Below are 16,992 nucleotides of genomic sequence, written 5' to 3' on the forward strand. Positions count from 1 at the left end.
CCCCTTAAAGGATGTACATGGAAGTACAAGGACCAGCAAGGGTGGCCCTAAGGCACGGAACTGCTCCTGAAGAATCGTATCTCGGGATGCTTAAGAAAAAATGGAAATAAGATACAGGTCTCTAAATCAAAGGGTGGCATATAAGTACTGATCTACTGCTGCTTTGAATGCAGCGTCAGGGATATTAAATGAAACCATTAGGAGAATAGGTTCAAAGAAAGGAGGCAGTTTTTCACAGAGCAAGTAGTTAAGCTGAAAACCACTTTGCCTCAGGATCTTAGATACGAGAACTTGGACATCAAGTTAATTAACTTACAAATTAGAAGAAAAAAACCCCATTATAGCCTAATAGATGAGTAGCTGATCTGCAGCTCAGGAGGTCCATGAAGTGCAAATTCTGATTCCATACACTTTTTGTAGGACCTCACATTAGAATCCTGTATACTTAGTCATGGTTTTCTGTCAGGTAAGACTTGACCACATGAACTCCACGGCAGGGCAAAGGCCTAACTTTGCATTTGATTCATCTTTACTGTACACTGGAACTACCTGGAATTCCACAAAGCTTCTAATGGGAAAATTCTTCAGTGTAATATGCAGAATCTTCCGTGCATGCGAACTCTTCTTTACCCACAGTACTTTCTGGACTGTTCTGATCTCAGGTCAGCATGACAATAATATGAACTCCTACTCACCATAATATCAAACTACCAATGTCTCAAGGACCAGTGCCCAGAAGTGATAAGTATGAACATTTAAGAAGACACGCATCCATAGGTTTAAAATTTTTTATTGTGCTGCCAAGAGCCAAATTACAAGAAACCGCCTTACAGTTAAAAAAGTAAACAAGCAATCTGCTGAACCGCAGTGCACTCCGAGTGCCACATATGCATCTATTTTTCAGAAAATTATATCTGCATTTCTCTTACAAGAGCACAACAGGAACCAAAGTAAAAGAGTGTAATGGATACAGCACATAGGATAAATCATATCTTTAAAATAATAATAATAAAATAATAATAATAAAAACATTTTACACCATGTCCTATATCCTGCTAATATTTTCAGAATATGGCCTTGATTGTAAAACAAAAGCAAGCATTTACAATTTCTGGATAAAGACTGCTTACTCTTATGCAAGGAATGGATGTTTTGTCTTGACAAAATCTCTGTAGTTACTGGACAGAAACATCTCTGTTTCATTATCAGGTTGAGTACAAAAACACTGGGGAGACCACATTTTTTCTTATTGGTGGTTGGAAACTGAAGTTATATAAGCAGAAAAAATGTTGACCCTTAATGATACACCTATTTTTTTCTTTGATGCAAACAGCTAGAACACCTTTTTGATATTCTAAAACAAAAAAAAATTGTTAATCTTCAGATTAATAAATTAGGTCATTATAATAATAAATTAGGTTTTTTTTTCAGTTTTAAAGTTCAGCAATCTCTGACCAAGTATTTACAACAATACTTGAGAGTTCCTTTACAAAAAATACATTTTCTTTTCACATTAAGCATACTGGGTATCTGTGTCTCTTATGACAAGCATTTGTAAAAGAAAAAGGCAATGCACAAATGGGTAATTAGTATAAAAGTGCCAAGACCTGTTTGGAAAGTTAACATTGTATTATACAGTCAGAGTTATAAATGAGGCAAGCTACAACAAACTTCCAGCTTAATGCGGACAATATTCCAGTAGTTGTTTCAAACAATTGTTTGCAAAAAAAACCCCAAAAACAAAAACCAAAAAAAAAACAAAACCCCAAAGAAAAAAAAGAAAAACAAAACCAACCGAAATCCAGGAGCTGATTGTATTATTTTATGGAATTGATTAGTGCTGCATGTATATTGTCATCAGTGTCTCTAGCCAATGCATTCATTAAAAAGCCTTTTTAAGGCTAAGCAGGAAAAGAAAAATAAGAAACACCCTGAAATGTAGCAAGTAGCAAGAGCAACGCTTACTGCTATAATTGTGCACGAACTGAACACACGCCAACACAAGAGTGCACACACACACACACACACACACACAAACACGTTCAAATCAAATCAAATCAAACTGTAGGTAGAATGAGATGCTCTTTTCTTGTCTTTCCTAAACTCACAAGCAATTAAGCATTGATATGGAATGCCTGTTATCTGTTTCTGCTCTGGGTAAAATCTCTCTCAGATAAAAATACATTCAACAAGAAAAAAAATAGAAAAAATATATACTGTATACATAGTATTTTATATATACAGTATATATATGTATAGTGTATATACACATGCACGTATATATACATATGTATACCTACATGCATTTGTATATACATATATATACACAAACATACAAATACTTTTTGTTGTTTTTAGCATAATTATATTTACATAAATATTCCTATAATGCTAAAGTTTAAAGAAGCATGATCTCCTTTTTTTTCTGAGCTTCAAAAAAGGTGCTTGAGTAATATACAATTAAAATTAAGCAGCTTCCTAGCATGGAAGTAGTTTCTAAATCTGCATACCAGTAAATAAGAACATCAACAGGAAAAAAAACCAACAATCTTAAAACAGTCTCTTTTTTACTCTCTTGTATGCAAGAGCTTTGTCCAACAAAAATATTTTTCCTTCTCCTGTATGAACAACCAGAGATTGATATAAAATAACAAAACAAAACCACAACAGACAAAACAAACAAACAAAAGCCCCTGGAACTGCATGGTGTTCTTGACTTTTCCTTCCATCCTTCCTCCTTTCAATACTGCTGTCAAAAGATCCAGTGCTCATATCAGGAATTACTTAGGCCTCAGTCATTTGCTAACTCTGCTGAAGTCTGGCTAATCTAGCCAATCAGCTTTGAAGAAAACAAAAATAAAAACAAAAAGCAGCACAAGGTAAATTTTATACATCCTTAATAAACCCACCCTTTTTTTCCTGCTATAATCTCTTCCTTGCTATTTCATTAACTACTGCAGCTTCTCATCATATAGAAAAATATTTGCAGCTACACCACACCTGTGATGTGACAAATTCTGTTCTAGGAGTATATTACTGTAGCAACAGCTGGAAAAAAAATAATCAGACCTTTTCATATTTTTTTTCACCTGGGGTTAGGCTTCTGCTGCAACAGATGCAATTTCAGTGCAACAAGATAAACGACTATCCTGCTGCTCAGCAGTGTATTTTCGTCTCCAGCCAAGCATGACCAGCTTTTCTTCTCTGAAGCTTCCTTTTACTTCATTGCCTACCCCTAGCCCCTGATTCCCCCTCCCAAAAAACCTCTATAGCTATGTTACAAGCAAATACATCTTAACAAGTTTCAAAACTTTGGTTCTAAGAAAACACTTGGTCAGTTATCTCAAGGAAAAGTGGGAATGCTTTTTCTGGCACATTGCAGGAGTCAGAGCTCATCCCAGAAAGGTCTTAGAGCTGTACATGTAGTCACAAATCCAATACAATCCACTAAGCAACTGCACAATTCTAGTTTTATTTTAATAGCAGACTGTCTCTCTTTCTCTCGCTCGCTCTCTTTCTTAAATCCTTGGCAAGGGTGCAATTCTTCAAACTGTTTGATAGAAATTATCTGCCTGTAGGTTGTTCTGTTTCTGCATGCTGTAAAATCCACTGTATCTTGAATCTGGGTCTGCAATTCTTAGCATCCTCTGAGAACTGTCCACCTGGACCCTGGTACCTTTCTCGCAGTCCACATATACCAGTTGATTGTTTAGGCAAGAAGGCTGTTAAAACAAAAAGGAAATATTGAGTAAATCATACAGTTTTTGTATTCCACACATAATTTTTAAAGTCTATTTGGTTCAAGTCCATAAGCACAAAACAAAATCAAACTGGCAATGAAAGGGTTTAGACTTTTGTTAAAGTTGGATTATGTCAGATACAGTAACCAAACCAACACTCTCTTCAGAGTCATGATTTTTCATCTTCTGAATGGAGTTTTGGTATTGTCATATCCCAGCTGGGCTGGTGTAACTGTTCTCTGTTAATTCAGCACCACAGAAAGGCTTAACCTGGTTGCCCCAGATGTGCAGCAGCTTTTTTTCCAGACTTTTAACAGCCTCTTTATTGCTTAACATTTTCCACAAAGTTTTGTTCCTGGTTTCGTAAAAATGGGATAGCCTGGAAATAGACACGACACCTTTGTTGGAGCTTTGTAGCAGGACACTGGAATCCACTGCTTCTTCTGGTTGATAAGCAGGAGCACGATGATCAGTAACAGCGCTATTGTGATTGGGATTGTCACCAAGGCAACAGAGCTGACGGATGCATCTTCGCTGGGGCGTGGCCCACTGCCACTCCGGTATTCTCCCTGGAGATGGTTCATGTCTGCAGGGCAATTGGGAGCATTTGTTACTAATTACAAACGGGCCTTGGCCGCAAGGAAGAATGGAATTATCAAAGTCTCAGTTGTACGTCTTGTCACTTGTAAGAATTCGGACCTTCTCTCCTGCAATGTCACCTTATTTACATAAATTAGAACAGCTAGTATCTTGGAGATGAACTATATTAGTCAGAAAAAGGCCATCAAAAAAAGAGGAGATAGAAGGAAACCTAAAGCACAGTAACAACCAAGTCTGACAACAACCTCTTAACTCAGTTGTGCTTGCATGATCTTATCTGATCACAACCAAATTCCCACTTGTAAAAAAATCAGACTATGTTTCCAGGCTGAGGAGAGCTTAGAAATCTTAGGATGAAAGTAATTTTTTCTTTTTTACTTCTAAAAACTGGTAGGACAAGTACGATGTGTTCACTCTCTCATCTGTTGAGAGCATTTTACAATACCTGCAGCACTCAGCCTGTGAAAACAGACTGCTGGCAGTCTACTACACTGTAGGAAGTTTTGTGTGTAATTACAAAGAATGGTAATTTTCAATGACATATACAATAAAATTCCCTCAGTTTATAGAGTGGGTGTTTATAATCCCCTGGCAGGATAGTTGCAAGCCAGCTACTAATGCCTGAGAAATGAAAATGCTGGAGTGATGAAAGCATAAGCTTAGAACTTTGTAAAGCAGTTACATTTCATGCATTCTTTCTCCAAACAATAGAATGCTATGAGATCATCCTCAGATTAAAAAAAAGGAAATCCTCACGTTTAAAATATTACATAGTTTAGGCTGTCCTTCAATTAGAAAAGGTTAACAAAAACTGTGGCAAAGGGTTTCCTCTATGCTGGAATAATATTACAGTGCAGTTTTAAACAGAAGATGTATTTATATCCTTAGACAACTTTATTGGCTGCGTGTCACTATACCTGAGGTGGTTTTTGGTCTCAGGTCTGACATCATGGCTATGATATATGTTGGGCTTTGGTACATGTTTTTCCACCTTTATCTATTCCTGAGAATATCTAATGGATCAAATGAAGGTCTATCAACTCTAATGACCTGCTTTCTAGTTTTTGAATCAGACAAGACACCCAAGAATCACTTCTGATTCATCATTTTGTTGTATTCTTAATTTTATAGAACTCCATCATACCAACACAGATGTTTCTTCTATGCAGAACACGGAGTGATAATGAGACAAAATGTACAAATATAATTAAATCAACTGACTCATCTTTACTCAAAGCAAAATGCATGTACTGCACTGAATTATGCATTGAAGAATATCCTCAGATACAACTGCTACCTGAATAGGAAAAGCAGATGCATTAAAACATGGGGAATAAACACAGTCCTAAGTTATCCTGGTTTATATCAGATCTGACCTCTGTGAATGTGGATTATATCATTTTCACTCGGTGTTGGCCAGTTTGGTACTTCTAGTTCAACATCTCCTCGATGATTTGTCTTCTCAATGGGGATGTTAGTGGGTTCAGGTACATACATCTCTGTGAAACGAGAAAAATGTCTTTCACAAGCTGCAGGCTGCTTGACTTCTCAGTGATGCTATAATTGAGGAAATATACTTGCCCATCTGCAGTGTTTTGTCCTTTAAATTCTTTGATTTGTTTCATAATTTTCATCATTAGCCTGGGATTTTGTTTGAAAACTTATTCCTACTGTATACAGGATACATGCCCGTTGCCATTATCGCTATCATAATGTGAACGGGACAAAGAACTGATGTGGACAAACTTGCTTCTGAAAATACCATCCCAGAATACATGCTTAACTACAGGCTTGCTCCTCTGTGATACTCAACAAAATCCCCCCCACAAAAAAATGAAGGGAAGGCTACATCTTCCCAGCTGATATGTAAACAGTCCCTACTGGTTTCTTTGTCTTGCTTTTTTTTTGTAATCCTCAGAGGGGACTTCTAAGAAGGGGTACTGCTGAATCGCCCCAGTTGTCCCGTCAGAAGGAGTTATCAGCTGACTGAATAAGGTGAGCAAACGTCTGCAGAAGTATATCAGGACTCACATTATAAACCTCTAACAATTCTTATGCCCCTTATGCCCATAGCTAAGAAAATGTCACGTTGCTTTTAAGCCAAGTTAAAGTGAAAAACAAAGCAATGTGATATTTGAAAAGTAGCCAACGCTCTCAGAAAACACAGAAATGTTAATCACTGTGACATAATCTGCAGAGATGTAAGGATATTAATTTTCCCACTTCATTAACATATTTCCATAGCCTTGTGAAAGGACAAGACAGGGGCAAGCAAGTAATTTTTCAGTTCACAGTTCTCAGAATAAGTGAAATTAAAACTATATTTTTGCACAATGTGCCTATCTGTTAAGAATATTAATTTTACTGAAGTCTAAAAGTCTGTTGCCTTTGTGATGCTGTTCAAACATGGACTGACATTCAAAACCCAATTAAAAAACTTTATTATCGACCCTAGGAAGCCAGAATGACAATAAACTGGGTTGTCACATCATGTTACCTGGACACATGGGACAGCAGCTTCCCTCCACGTTGATGGGTTCAGCACAAGGCAGAGGTGGGCAGCTGACAGTGGAGCAGAGAGTCTGACCCTGCAGGCAGTAGCAGTGTGTGCAGCTGTCGATGTCCCAGCGCTCCTCATCCGCATACGTTTCTCCACTGAAGTGGCAGACCACTTTCTTTGGAACTGTATCTTCTGTGGAAGGAAAACAGTGCTGTGATCCTGCAGTAAACAGCCAATTACACACAGATTGGATTTCATTGCTAGACACAAAAGTGAAACAATTGCCACAAAGAAATCCCAGCTGCAGTGAAAAGATCCTGTCTTCATCTTCCAGAAGATCTTTGTGAAAAAGATGTCATTTCTACTTCTTTATGAAGTACATAATTAGCCTGGGCTGCTTCTCCTCATTTTCTTAATGCAAGAGGCTAGAGGATAGATGACTGGGACATGAAAAGATGATATCCAAAATGCTGAAAAAATTTAAAAAATTCATTCTCTTTGACTGTTTGAGGCTACCAACTACTCATCTTCCTCCTTGTTTCCTAGTCAATCCTATTAAGCTAAAATAGCCTCAAACCTGTAACTACCTGTAAATTTCTAACTACCAAAGCTCAAGAATGACGAACTCTGTCTAGAATACTTAAAAAAGCAGATTAGGCAGGATGCTAAGAAGAAGTAGAGCAACTCTCAGGTAAAATAACTAGAAGTGCTAAGACTGTAATGATAAAACATATTTGAAGGGGATCTTATAATTCCCTACAACTGCATCAATGAAAAACTCCTGGAAAAGAGTAATAACTAAACTCAGTACATTTTAAAATGGTTAATATAATATAAATTGGAGATTGATGTGACCTTTCTACCTAGGCGTTCAGTACACCGCTTTTTAATGTTGCATCCTATGCAATCCAAAAGGTGGTCTGCAGGAAACCTATTTCACTGAGATGGAAGTAATGAACTGCTTAGCCTAGGATGTTTTTTGGTGTTGGAGCACTTTAAGAATAGCGGAAAAAACAAGACAGCAGAAACTCCCAAGAGCCAAGCAGTGCTTTAACTTCACCTTAGCTTCTTCCTACCTTTGTTTCTTAGAGGCAAAAATTGTTATGAAACCTGCTGATGACATGAGCTTGCACATTAAACATATGAATGAGATAATAGAATGAAACTTCTTAAACTTTCAGATAAATACTGGTTCAACACTCACACAGATTACATCTCTAAGTATGCCAGTTAGACATATTTACCCTATGTCAGCCTTATTATATATTTTGGCCATGAGTAAAGGTTTCAATTAGTGACAACACAATAGAGACATAATCTGGAATAACAAGGCTAGCAGTCAGCAGACCAGTCCAAGACATCTGAGAGAATAAATTTGAATACAAAAGAACACCAGCAAGAAATACTATTGTGAAAACATTAGTGGAATTATCTGAAAAGCACAGATGGTTCCTGAGGTCCTTGGTATCTCACGGCTCGCATGGCTTTTAGAATGGGTCCCAACCTCTCCAAGTAGATTTTGTAAGTGAAGGTGGTGTGGGCATGGGAAAGGAAGAGTAGCAGGAAAAGATGGTGGTCAGCTGCAGGAAGGGCATCAGGTTCTTCGATAGCTGATGCACATTTTGGCATATAGAGCCAGCAGAGCCCTTTGTCAGGAGGGTGTGTCTGGGGACAGGGTGAGTGTCCGCCTGAGTGCCCCTCTGGCGCTCGTTACCTATGCAGACCTAAACCTTAGCACTTCTGGTCCATTCAGATTAGCTCCCAAAATGTTACCTTGCTTCGCTTAGGACACCTTCTTCAATTCTGCAGCTGGTTTGTCTGGAAAAGTCCTTTAACTTGCTCAGGCTTTTCCAAATTTGTGAAGAACTTGTCACGATTTTATTCAGCAAATATTTTTTAGAAGAATGAGCAAAGGTAAAATCACAATTATGGTGCAGTACCTTTGAACCTCCAGAGGAAATTTTAAAGTGCTATCCTGTGAATGTCTCCTGTTCTGGTGTCCATCTCTATGAAAGTATAAACAAGGATGAAGATGAAGGCCACAACACCAACAGGTGCTCAAGAACAATGGAAACAAGACAGGCTTGCAGTAAGAAACCCACACACAAAACCACAGTTCAGTGTCTAGCTCTACCCACTTCTCCCAGATTTCTACTAGCTGCATCAGAAAATCAGTCTCATCTGGTAAGTGACTGGACAGTCTTTGCTGTGTTTTCTGCTGAAGACTAATCTTGTCTCTAATCAAATAGATATCCCTTTATCCTCTCTAAACCAGAAGGTTATATTTCCAAATTAGTATTTCCTTGCATGAGAAAGAAGAATGTTGAACACACAGGATGAAGATTCAAACAACAAAGCATCCATGACTGTAAAATTTTGAAGTTGAATCTATACAAACTGGATCCAGAAAGAAGAAGAATAAATAATGCAGTGCTAAAATCCTGCATAATTTTTTTGAAATTCTGAAAAATGAAGCAGGCCTGTTTCCACAGAGTTTGCCTATGCCCAAGGAAGTGACTGATCACCATCCCTAGGGGTATTTAAAAGATGTATACACAGCATTTGAGGACAGGATCTAGTGGTGGACTTGGCAATGCAGGGTTAACAGCTGGACTCATTGATCTTAGAGGTCTCTTCCAACCTAAATGATTCTATGATTCTAAACATTTTATCAAGTATTGCATAAAAATAATCAGAAAGAATGTGTACAAAGATGTGCTTTACAGTTCTCAAAAATGAAGAGCAAACCAGTAAGAACCAGAAAGATGAAAATTAAGTGCATGACCTGACTCGTCTTGCATGCAAGAGTATATACAATTCATGGAAGCCATAAAAAAGAGTCAAGTTTCCATGAATTTCAATTATTTAAACCACAAAACTTTGGACTACATAGGACAACATGGTTTAATAAAATGTAGCATCACTGAAAATCTTTATATCTGAGTGTTAATAAAAATTTGGCCACTGCATTTTGCTTTGCTGAGTATTTGCTACTAAAAAAAAGGTAAAGTTTTCATAGCTCACACATTTAAGTATTTGCAATATTATGCAACTATACAGGATTCAAAGTAAATTAAAGCTATGTCTACATGCTCTGTGTATATATTTGCAAACCTGACATGCAAGATGTAGGTTTTTAAAGGTTTCATTTTTGCACAAGTTCCCCTGATGCATCCCCTCCTCACCTACAGAATTCTCCAGTGCAGTATTAAGGCTCGTGTTCTGACTCTACTGGTCTGATTGTGCAACTTTCAAACACTCTGTATATTTTTTTAATGTTAAAATGTTTTCTGGATTAAAATTATTTTATGTCTCAAACTCACTGGAAGAAAAGCCTGCAGAAAGACAGTTGTCAAAGAAACTTTAAAGTCTCTCCATTTTGTATGCAAACCATGAGAAGAAATAGTAATAGGATTAACATTGCACTTTTGCCTCAAAATGTCCTCAAAATCTAAGTAGGGTTCCAAAGGCAACTGAAGCTTGGATACTTTGTAACTTTCCCTGTCATTCTTCCATCGAATTCCTTGTACTTCATATAAAACTGTATCACCTGTTACATGAGCTATTCTACCTGCAAGGATATAAAGATTTCAAGAGTTGTATCAATGTCTGAACACACTTCACAATCTTTCCACCATCTTTCTGATGAAGGACTGTTTTGTTTATAGATGGACAAGTTGACTCACATGTTCAATTAAATATTTAAAGCCCATCAATTTTCTTATACTCCTTCTTACTGTTCTTTTCTACTGTATCTCTCGCTACTGCCATTGCAAATGAAGGGAAGTAACTTTTGAATGCCTTCCAACAATGCTACAAAGATTAAATTCAGTAAGTACAATATATGATTTTTCTCTATCAACAGCTTCCATTCTACAGCCTTTGTACTTACTGTGAACTCACAAAAGAAGTCATCTGTACATAAATACTCCTATTCAACACACAATGGAAAAGAGATCAGTAATCTCCAATTTTGCTACTTTAAAAATGCCTGGAAATTTTCATTGTCTACAGCAACCACCATTTACTTCAGCTCCAAATTCAACACCAGTGCATGGCCCTGAGTCTTAATGCATTTTCAGTATTTAAAAAAATATATATTTTCCTTGTTTTAATCTCAAAGATATTATCATTAATGAAATTCAATTTTTTCCTGTATTTTAATTTAGATGCCTTATTAAGAGTTCTCCATTCTGTGAAATTTCAGAATGCTTCAGCTCATCTTCTGCAGTCATAATTAATGTTTTCCTCATATTATTATTATCACATAAACTTGACATTACATATGTGTTACCTGGCAGATCTTCCTTTAAATAAAATAAATTTTTTGTAATGTCTTTATCCAATAAGGTGTCTTACCAAGATTCCAGGAGAATGGCCTCTGGAGTTTGTAGACAAATTAGATGTATATCTCTATGCTGTTCTACCTAAAAACCACAAATCATGATCCTCAAAGCTCGCTATGCAGACTTCACTCTGCAGTTCAACTGGTGGCATAGACTGCATCTCAGGTAAAGCATTTCAGTTTGAAAAGAAAACTTCTGTCTTATTCCCAAGAAGGCAACAACAAGTTCACAACTCTTTTCATTCACTCACCAATACAGTAAGGACAACACTGTCCCTTTCTCAAAACAGGTCTCTCACAGGATACTGGTGGGCAAGACTCAGAGTAGCATCTAATCACACCATCCATGCAAATGCAGCTAGTGCAGACATTGGGCTTCCAGGACTCAGCTGTCAGAAAAATATCTCCTTCATCATTTTTGCAGTAACTGGGCATGCTCTCATTGCTTGATGGAGAGGGCTGAAGAGTCTCATCTGTAAATACAAACAGATTAGGTTATTTGACTTACAGTGGGCAACTTCTCTCAGAGCTCCTTAACAGAGGGTCCACTCTTGAAGAACACAATGGAATTGTTACACACTGCCTCACTACTTCAGAAGAACTAGAAGGACAGAGCCTCATGCCTCTTCAGTTCTTACATGGGATGAAGACCTCATGATATGCTCTAGCATAATGCTTATTTAGACCTTTATTTGTTTACCGAAAAAAAAAAAAGCAAAGCAACAAAAAAAAAAAAAGCTTGGAAAAAGGAGAGCAAAGAGAAAAACAATCACCATCAGAAGCAGCCCCTCAGAAAGTGACTCTGGATGCTCTAAATTGTATGGTGTAGAGGAATTAATCTCAAACAAGAGAGATTAAATTTTTAATCTAAAACCTGAAACCCATCTTCTACCATGTCAGCCCTAGTCTTTGAACGATGCAAAGTGAAAAGCTATTATGCTGCTGTCACCTTCACTAGTGGCCTTAGATGAGCTAATTATAAGCTGTTGAGAAACAAAGGGAACTTGATTGAGCTTCAGCCTGATGCCAATGGTTTGCTTTAATTCTCATGCCCATCCATGGGGGAGACAGATACCTGCAATGAAGCTGTACCTTAACAGACATTACAGGTCGAGAAACAGGACTAAGAAAAAGAGAAGAAAGGATTCATAAGAGCACTGAGATGATGTTCTCAATCAACCTGCATTAAGCTATGAGACTAAGCTTATTATATAGCCAGTGAGGAAAGATCAGCTCCTCTGAAACAGTATTTTGAAGTAAGCAAATGTTCATTATTAATAATGAAAAAAATGTAACTCAGGAGAACTGGCTACCTTGTTTACAAAGGTAAATATTACAAAATATTTTGTCAGGAAAAAAGCCCCACACCCCAGCCCAAACAAATACCTTGTAGCAAAACCTAACTTCTATTTTTTCCTAAAGTAAATTTTAAAATTTTGATTTGAATAAAGGCATATTTTTTTAGCGAGTTTACATGCAATTCAGGTTTTACTGCAATTTAACATGCAAGTTTACATGCAATTATAGGTTTGTACTAAATTTCCACTGCAATAAACTTCCCCATTTGCTATGTAAAATAGGAATTTATGGTGATGCATAATTGAATATCTTTCCTTGGGGGAAAGCAAATCCTGTTATCTTCTTGACACTGTGAGGCAGTTTAGGAGGAGTCTGACATGCCTGCCAGGCTGGAATGCTTTGATATTACTCAGCTGCCTTCAAATCACTATCAGAATGACACCATGTGAAGGTAAAAGCAAACAGAGACCAATTTTTGAGACCAAATCCCAAATAGGCAAGATAGTAATAAAAAGGTTCATAGAAACCAAAGTGTGTAGAAAGAAAAAGAAACAAGCCTGTATCTACCTAACACTTTGATTGCTTTCAAAGTTTCTCTAATCCTGCCTGTGTCCATAAAGGAGTGCATATTTCATAAACCTTCCAAGGATTGTGGTTCTTACACAACCCCTACACTATTAGATTGCCTTCAAGATTTTCCAAGTTCAGGGCCACAGCTCCCCTTGACACACAAGATCTCTCTTGCACACAGTCAAGTTTTGCACTTGAATCAGAGAACTGCAGGCTGTCACTCCAAACTGCTGAAAAACAAAGGCACCACAACAACCACCTGAGCACACACAGATGCATTCTCATACTGAAACATCAGACATCCTCAGATCAAGGAAGGGCTCTGATGAAAGCTGGATGTCAGCTCATACCTGGGCACTGTGGACAGCAGGAGTCCTGTGTGCGAGTAGGGTTTTGACAAAGCAGGGGTGGACAGACTTCAGTCTCACACAGGACACGTCCACTGTGGCATGTGCACTGTGTGCAAGAATCAATGTTCCATGTCTCTCCTTCTACAAAGTATTCCCCACCAGGAGCGTGGCAGATTGATGGACTGGTGAGCTCTGGCTTTTGCACTATTATTTCATCTGGGAAAAACAGAATTGGAAGAGAGGCAAAATCAGCTGTGAATCTTATAATTAACAACTGTACACAAGGTGAAGAATTTCTGTTATATATAAATTATTCTTAATGAAGCTCTTTTGACTTTATGGAACCTGCATCTCATGGAAAATGGGAAATATATAAACAGGAAACAATCTGAGAATCGGTCTGAATAAAGACTAGTTAATACAAATCAGAGATAACTTCAAGCATTCTTGGCACTTCAGAAAAAAACAAACTAACTTGTGATTTGGGAATTCCAAGAGACAATTGACATTTTCTGAAAAATTCTAATGATCAGACAGTTTCTTAACTGCTAAATATTAACTTCAGATACAGTTCCTGAAAGGATGGATAAGTAAGCTTCTCCTCTGGGATTTAGGAAGTCTAGGTAAAGGTTAAGTTTCCCAACAGATATGTGTCCATATCATCTGTATCATTAGATGCTACATTAAAAATACAACCAAACACCCCCCCCCACCCCAAAACCCCAACCCACTAGAAAAGAAAAAGCAAAACACAGAATCTACCCTCCACCCCAGCCCCCTAAAAATGTATAAGCACTTAACATTGGTGGAAGTGCTTCATCACTCCTCCATTAAAAAAAAAAAGTATCTGCCAAATTTGAAAAAAAACCCCACCTGGATATAAGGAAATGCCACAGTGAAATGCCACAGTGTGTAGCCTCATCCTTCCAGTAATTGTATCTCAACAAATGAACCTTACTTTCTTTTCAAACAATTAATTACATCACTGCAGCCCTGGCTAAAAGATTTACCCTGGCAGTTTAGATAACAAATTCTACCTCTTTCAAGTTAAGGAAGGAATTGAAACTGTTTCCCTTTTTCAGCATGAGTGTCCTCTAGCCTCTGGGGTATTAAAAAAAAAAAATGGAGGAAGTCTGCACCTCTTGGTGTTTTAAAAGATAAATAAAGAAACCTATCTGGTACCTTGAGTGCTTAAGCACTTACCATCAAGAAAAGGTTATGCCACCATCTCAGCCTGCTTAAAATCATTTGAAGCCTATCCCACACTAGGGGCAATAAGGGCAGTAATAGTTGCCTGCCTACCATGCTGGTTGTTTTGGACCTGGAGGGAGTCCACCAGCCTTTTCCATGCTTTATGCATAGATACCAAGATGTCTCACACACCATGGTTTTTCAGCTGCAGAAGCCATGAGTTTGAAAGCTACAGGCTCTGAAAGTAAAGCTTCAGGCTTAAAAGTGATGTCCTTCAGCCTGAATTCAACCCATTTAACATTAGACAGCTAAGTTAGGTGCCTCTGTTAAGAACTGAACCTCCTCAGGTTTCCTATGCTGTGAATGGAGGAGAAGAAAAAAGTGACTTGTTGCTAATTGTGCTACACCCCTAAACCATTTCCTGAAGGTGCCTCTCTCCTACTTCATTATAATGATGCCTAATGTGAACATCATCCTAACCCAAATATCTTGGTGAAGGAGAGAAAAATTAAGTGTACATTAGCTCCTCTAGTCATTTAGGCAGGCCAAGGCTCACAAAGTGCTTGTGGCTCCTCTCCATGTTTCTAGCAGTGCTGTTCCTTTCTGGAGAATGGTGTTTGTGCCCTTTGCTCTATGGTACTGCCTGAAGAGGAAACACCACGCAATTGTTGTTTTCATTTCTGGAGAATGATCGGTAGAACTCAAGGAAGCTGACTCTGACTGATCTTAGTCTATTCACAAAGTACCTGTGCTTTTCTTTCAGGGAATTATTTTATCTTTCACAAATTTGCTTATGCCATATTTTTCCAATTGCTTTCATTTATGAACCACATACACGATTCAGCAGCATTTACCTGAAATGAGATTGCTAGTCTGCTGCCTTGTCACCGTTAGATTTTTCTTTCAGCTGGAACAATATGTTACATGTTGTGCGATGGCATCTTAACTCATCATGGCAAAGGCAATACTAGGATCTTCTGGAAATTTTCTGAGTCATCTCCTTTACATTTAATTTTCTGCAAAGTCCTGTTTTGCTACAGCACATTACTGTTCCTGATCAAAAAAGCACAACCAGGTAGCCCTGCTGTATATGTTGCCTACTGCTCCCTTAGCAGCACTGATAATGATGTATCACTGCAACTGAAGTGCCACAAGTGTGCAACTACATTGCCTCAAGAAACAATTGGTCAAACAAATACACACCTTCTACACAGCATGGTTCTGTGGAACAGTAGCAATCAATGGCTTTTAAACCTTACAGGAAACCTTAAGATTTTTACAAGCATTGTGATGATCCATCACAACCTCTTAACATACAGAAACATGATTATAAGGGATGTTTTAGAACTCAATGCATATCTTGCTCTGCTGAAAACTAACTAAATGTGGAATGAAATGTAACTGCACTTTTATTTTTCAGTTTGCAACATGATCTCTGAGAATTGCCACTTCCATGTGGATAGGTTAAGAGTGCAACTCCAAATCCAGTACATCAGGACTGCTAATTACTTCAGTATCCTTATGGCAGATACATTTGAGTGACATGCTCTTAGTCTCACAATTCCAAACTGCATTCCAATCTACTTAAAGCCATGACATATTTTTTTAACATCATCAGTGGGGAATCAATATGTTGCAAAATAAAATCAGAATTACATTTCTAACAAATACAAGACTTCAGTGGGGGAAAAAGCCCCACACTGAGACTAATTTGGCCATAGTAAATCCTACACTTGATTTTGCTTACACTGAAGCTAGGTGACCAGTGTCTTGAAAGCAGGATTGATGTCAGACAGAGAAACCTATGTAGACACTCTTTAAGGAATGGACACTGCTGGCTAAGCAGCTGCTCTTTTATAAAAGAGACTAACATTGCTGGTGCTCAGAATCAAACACTGATCTCCTCCACAAGAAATGTATAGTGTGAGATAATAGGTTCTGCTAACTTTATATTGACCTTTCTTCCACAAACTGAACATTAAGCTTGTGAATGAATTTACCCAAAGTTACTCTCCATACACAAAGTAACTAGCTGCTGGCCAGCTGAAAGACCAAAATTACCATTACTGTTATTTGAATGCTCTGAGGTGTTCTGTACGTGTTCAGTAAATCAAGATGCATGAGTATGCTGACATTAGAATGAAGTCAAGGATGACTCTTGGGCACCTAACAATAGAATTGCTGGAATTGGAACAAATACCATACATTTTAAATTTTGAATCTTGTTTGTTTATATAAGGCAAGACTGATGTTAACCTGCCCCCATCCATATGAAGCACATCATCCCCTACAATACTACACAAATCACTGTGAAAAGGCTGAAAGAGATACAGACCCTTTGGAATCTTCCATCCTTCTGGGGACTTACTGATTTTGCCAGTTACCACAAGGTGTGAA

At 37.8% G+C, this 16,992-nt stretch overlaps 1 protein-coding gene across 3 annotated transcripts in view; it reads right to left on the reverse strand.

Moving 5' to 3' along the window:
- Positions 1–774: 774 nt before the first annotated feature.
- The window catches only part of CRIM1 (cysteine rich transmembrane BMP regulator 1), a 174,312-nt gene continuing 158,094 nt past the window's right edge, over positions 775–16,992 (reverse strand). For all 3 annotated transcript variants that reach the window (XM_050972859.1, XM_050972858.1, XM_009091824.4), the window contains 6 exons: positions 13,405–13,620; positions 11,437–11,658; positions 6,838–7,032; positions 5,717–5,839; positions 4,139–4,326; positions 775–3,722 (listed from right to left, as the gene is read on the reverse strand). In XM_050972859.1, coding sequence (XP_050828816.1) covers positions 3,546–3,722; positions 4,139–4,326; positions 5,717–5,839; positions 6,838–7,032; positions 11,437–11,658; positions 13,405–13,620 — 1,121 coding nt within the window. In that variant the 3' untranslated portion in view covers positions 775–3,545. The remainder of the gene's footprint in view (positions 3,723–4,138; positions 4,327–5,716; positions 5,840–6,837; positions 7,033–11,436; positions 11,659–13,404; positions 13,621–16,992) is intronic.

Source organism: Serinus canaria, chromosome 3 (assembly GCF_022539315.1).
Source record: "Serinus canaria isolate serCan28SL12 chromosome 3, serCan2020, whole genome shotgun sequence".
Lineage (NCBI taxonomy): Eukaryota > Metazoa > Chordata > Aves > Passeriformes > Fringillidae > Serinus > Serinus canaria.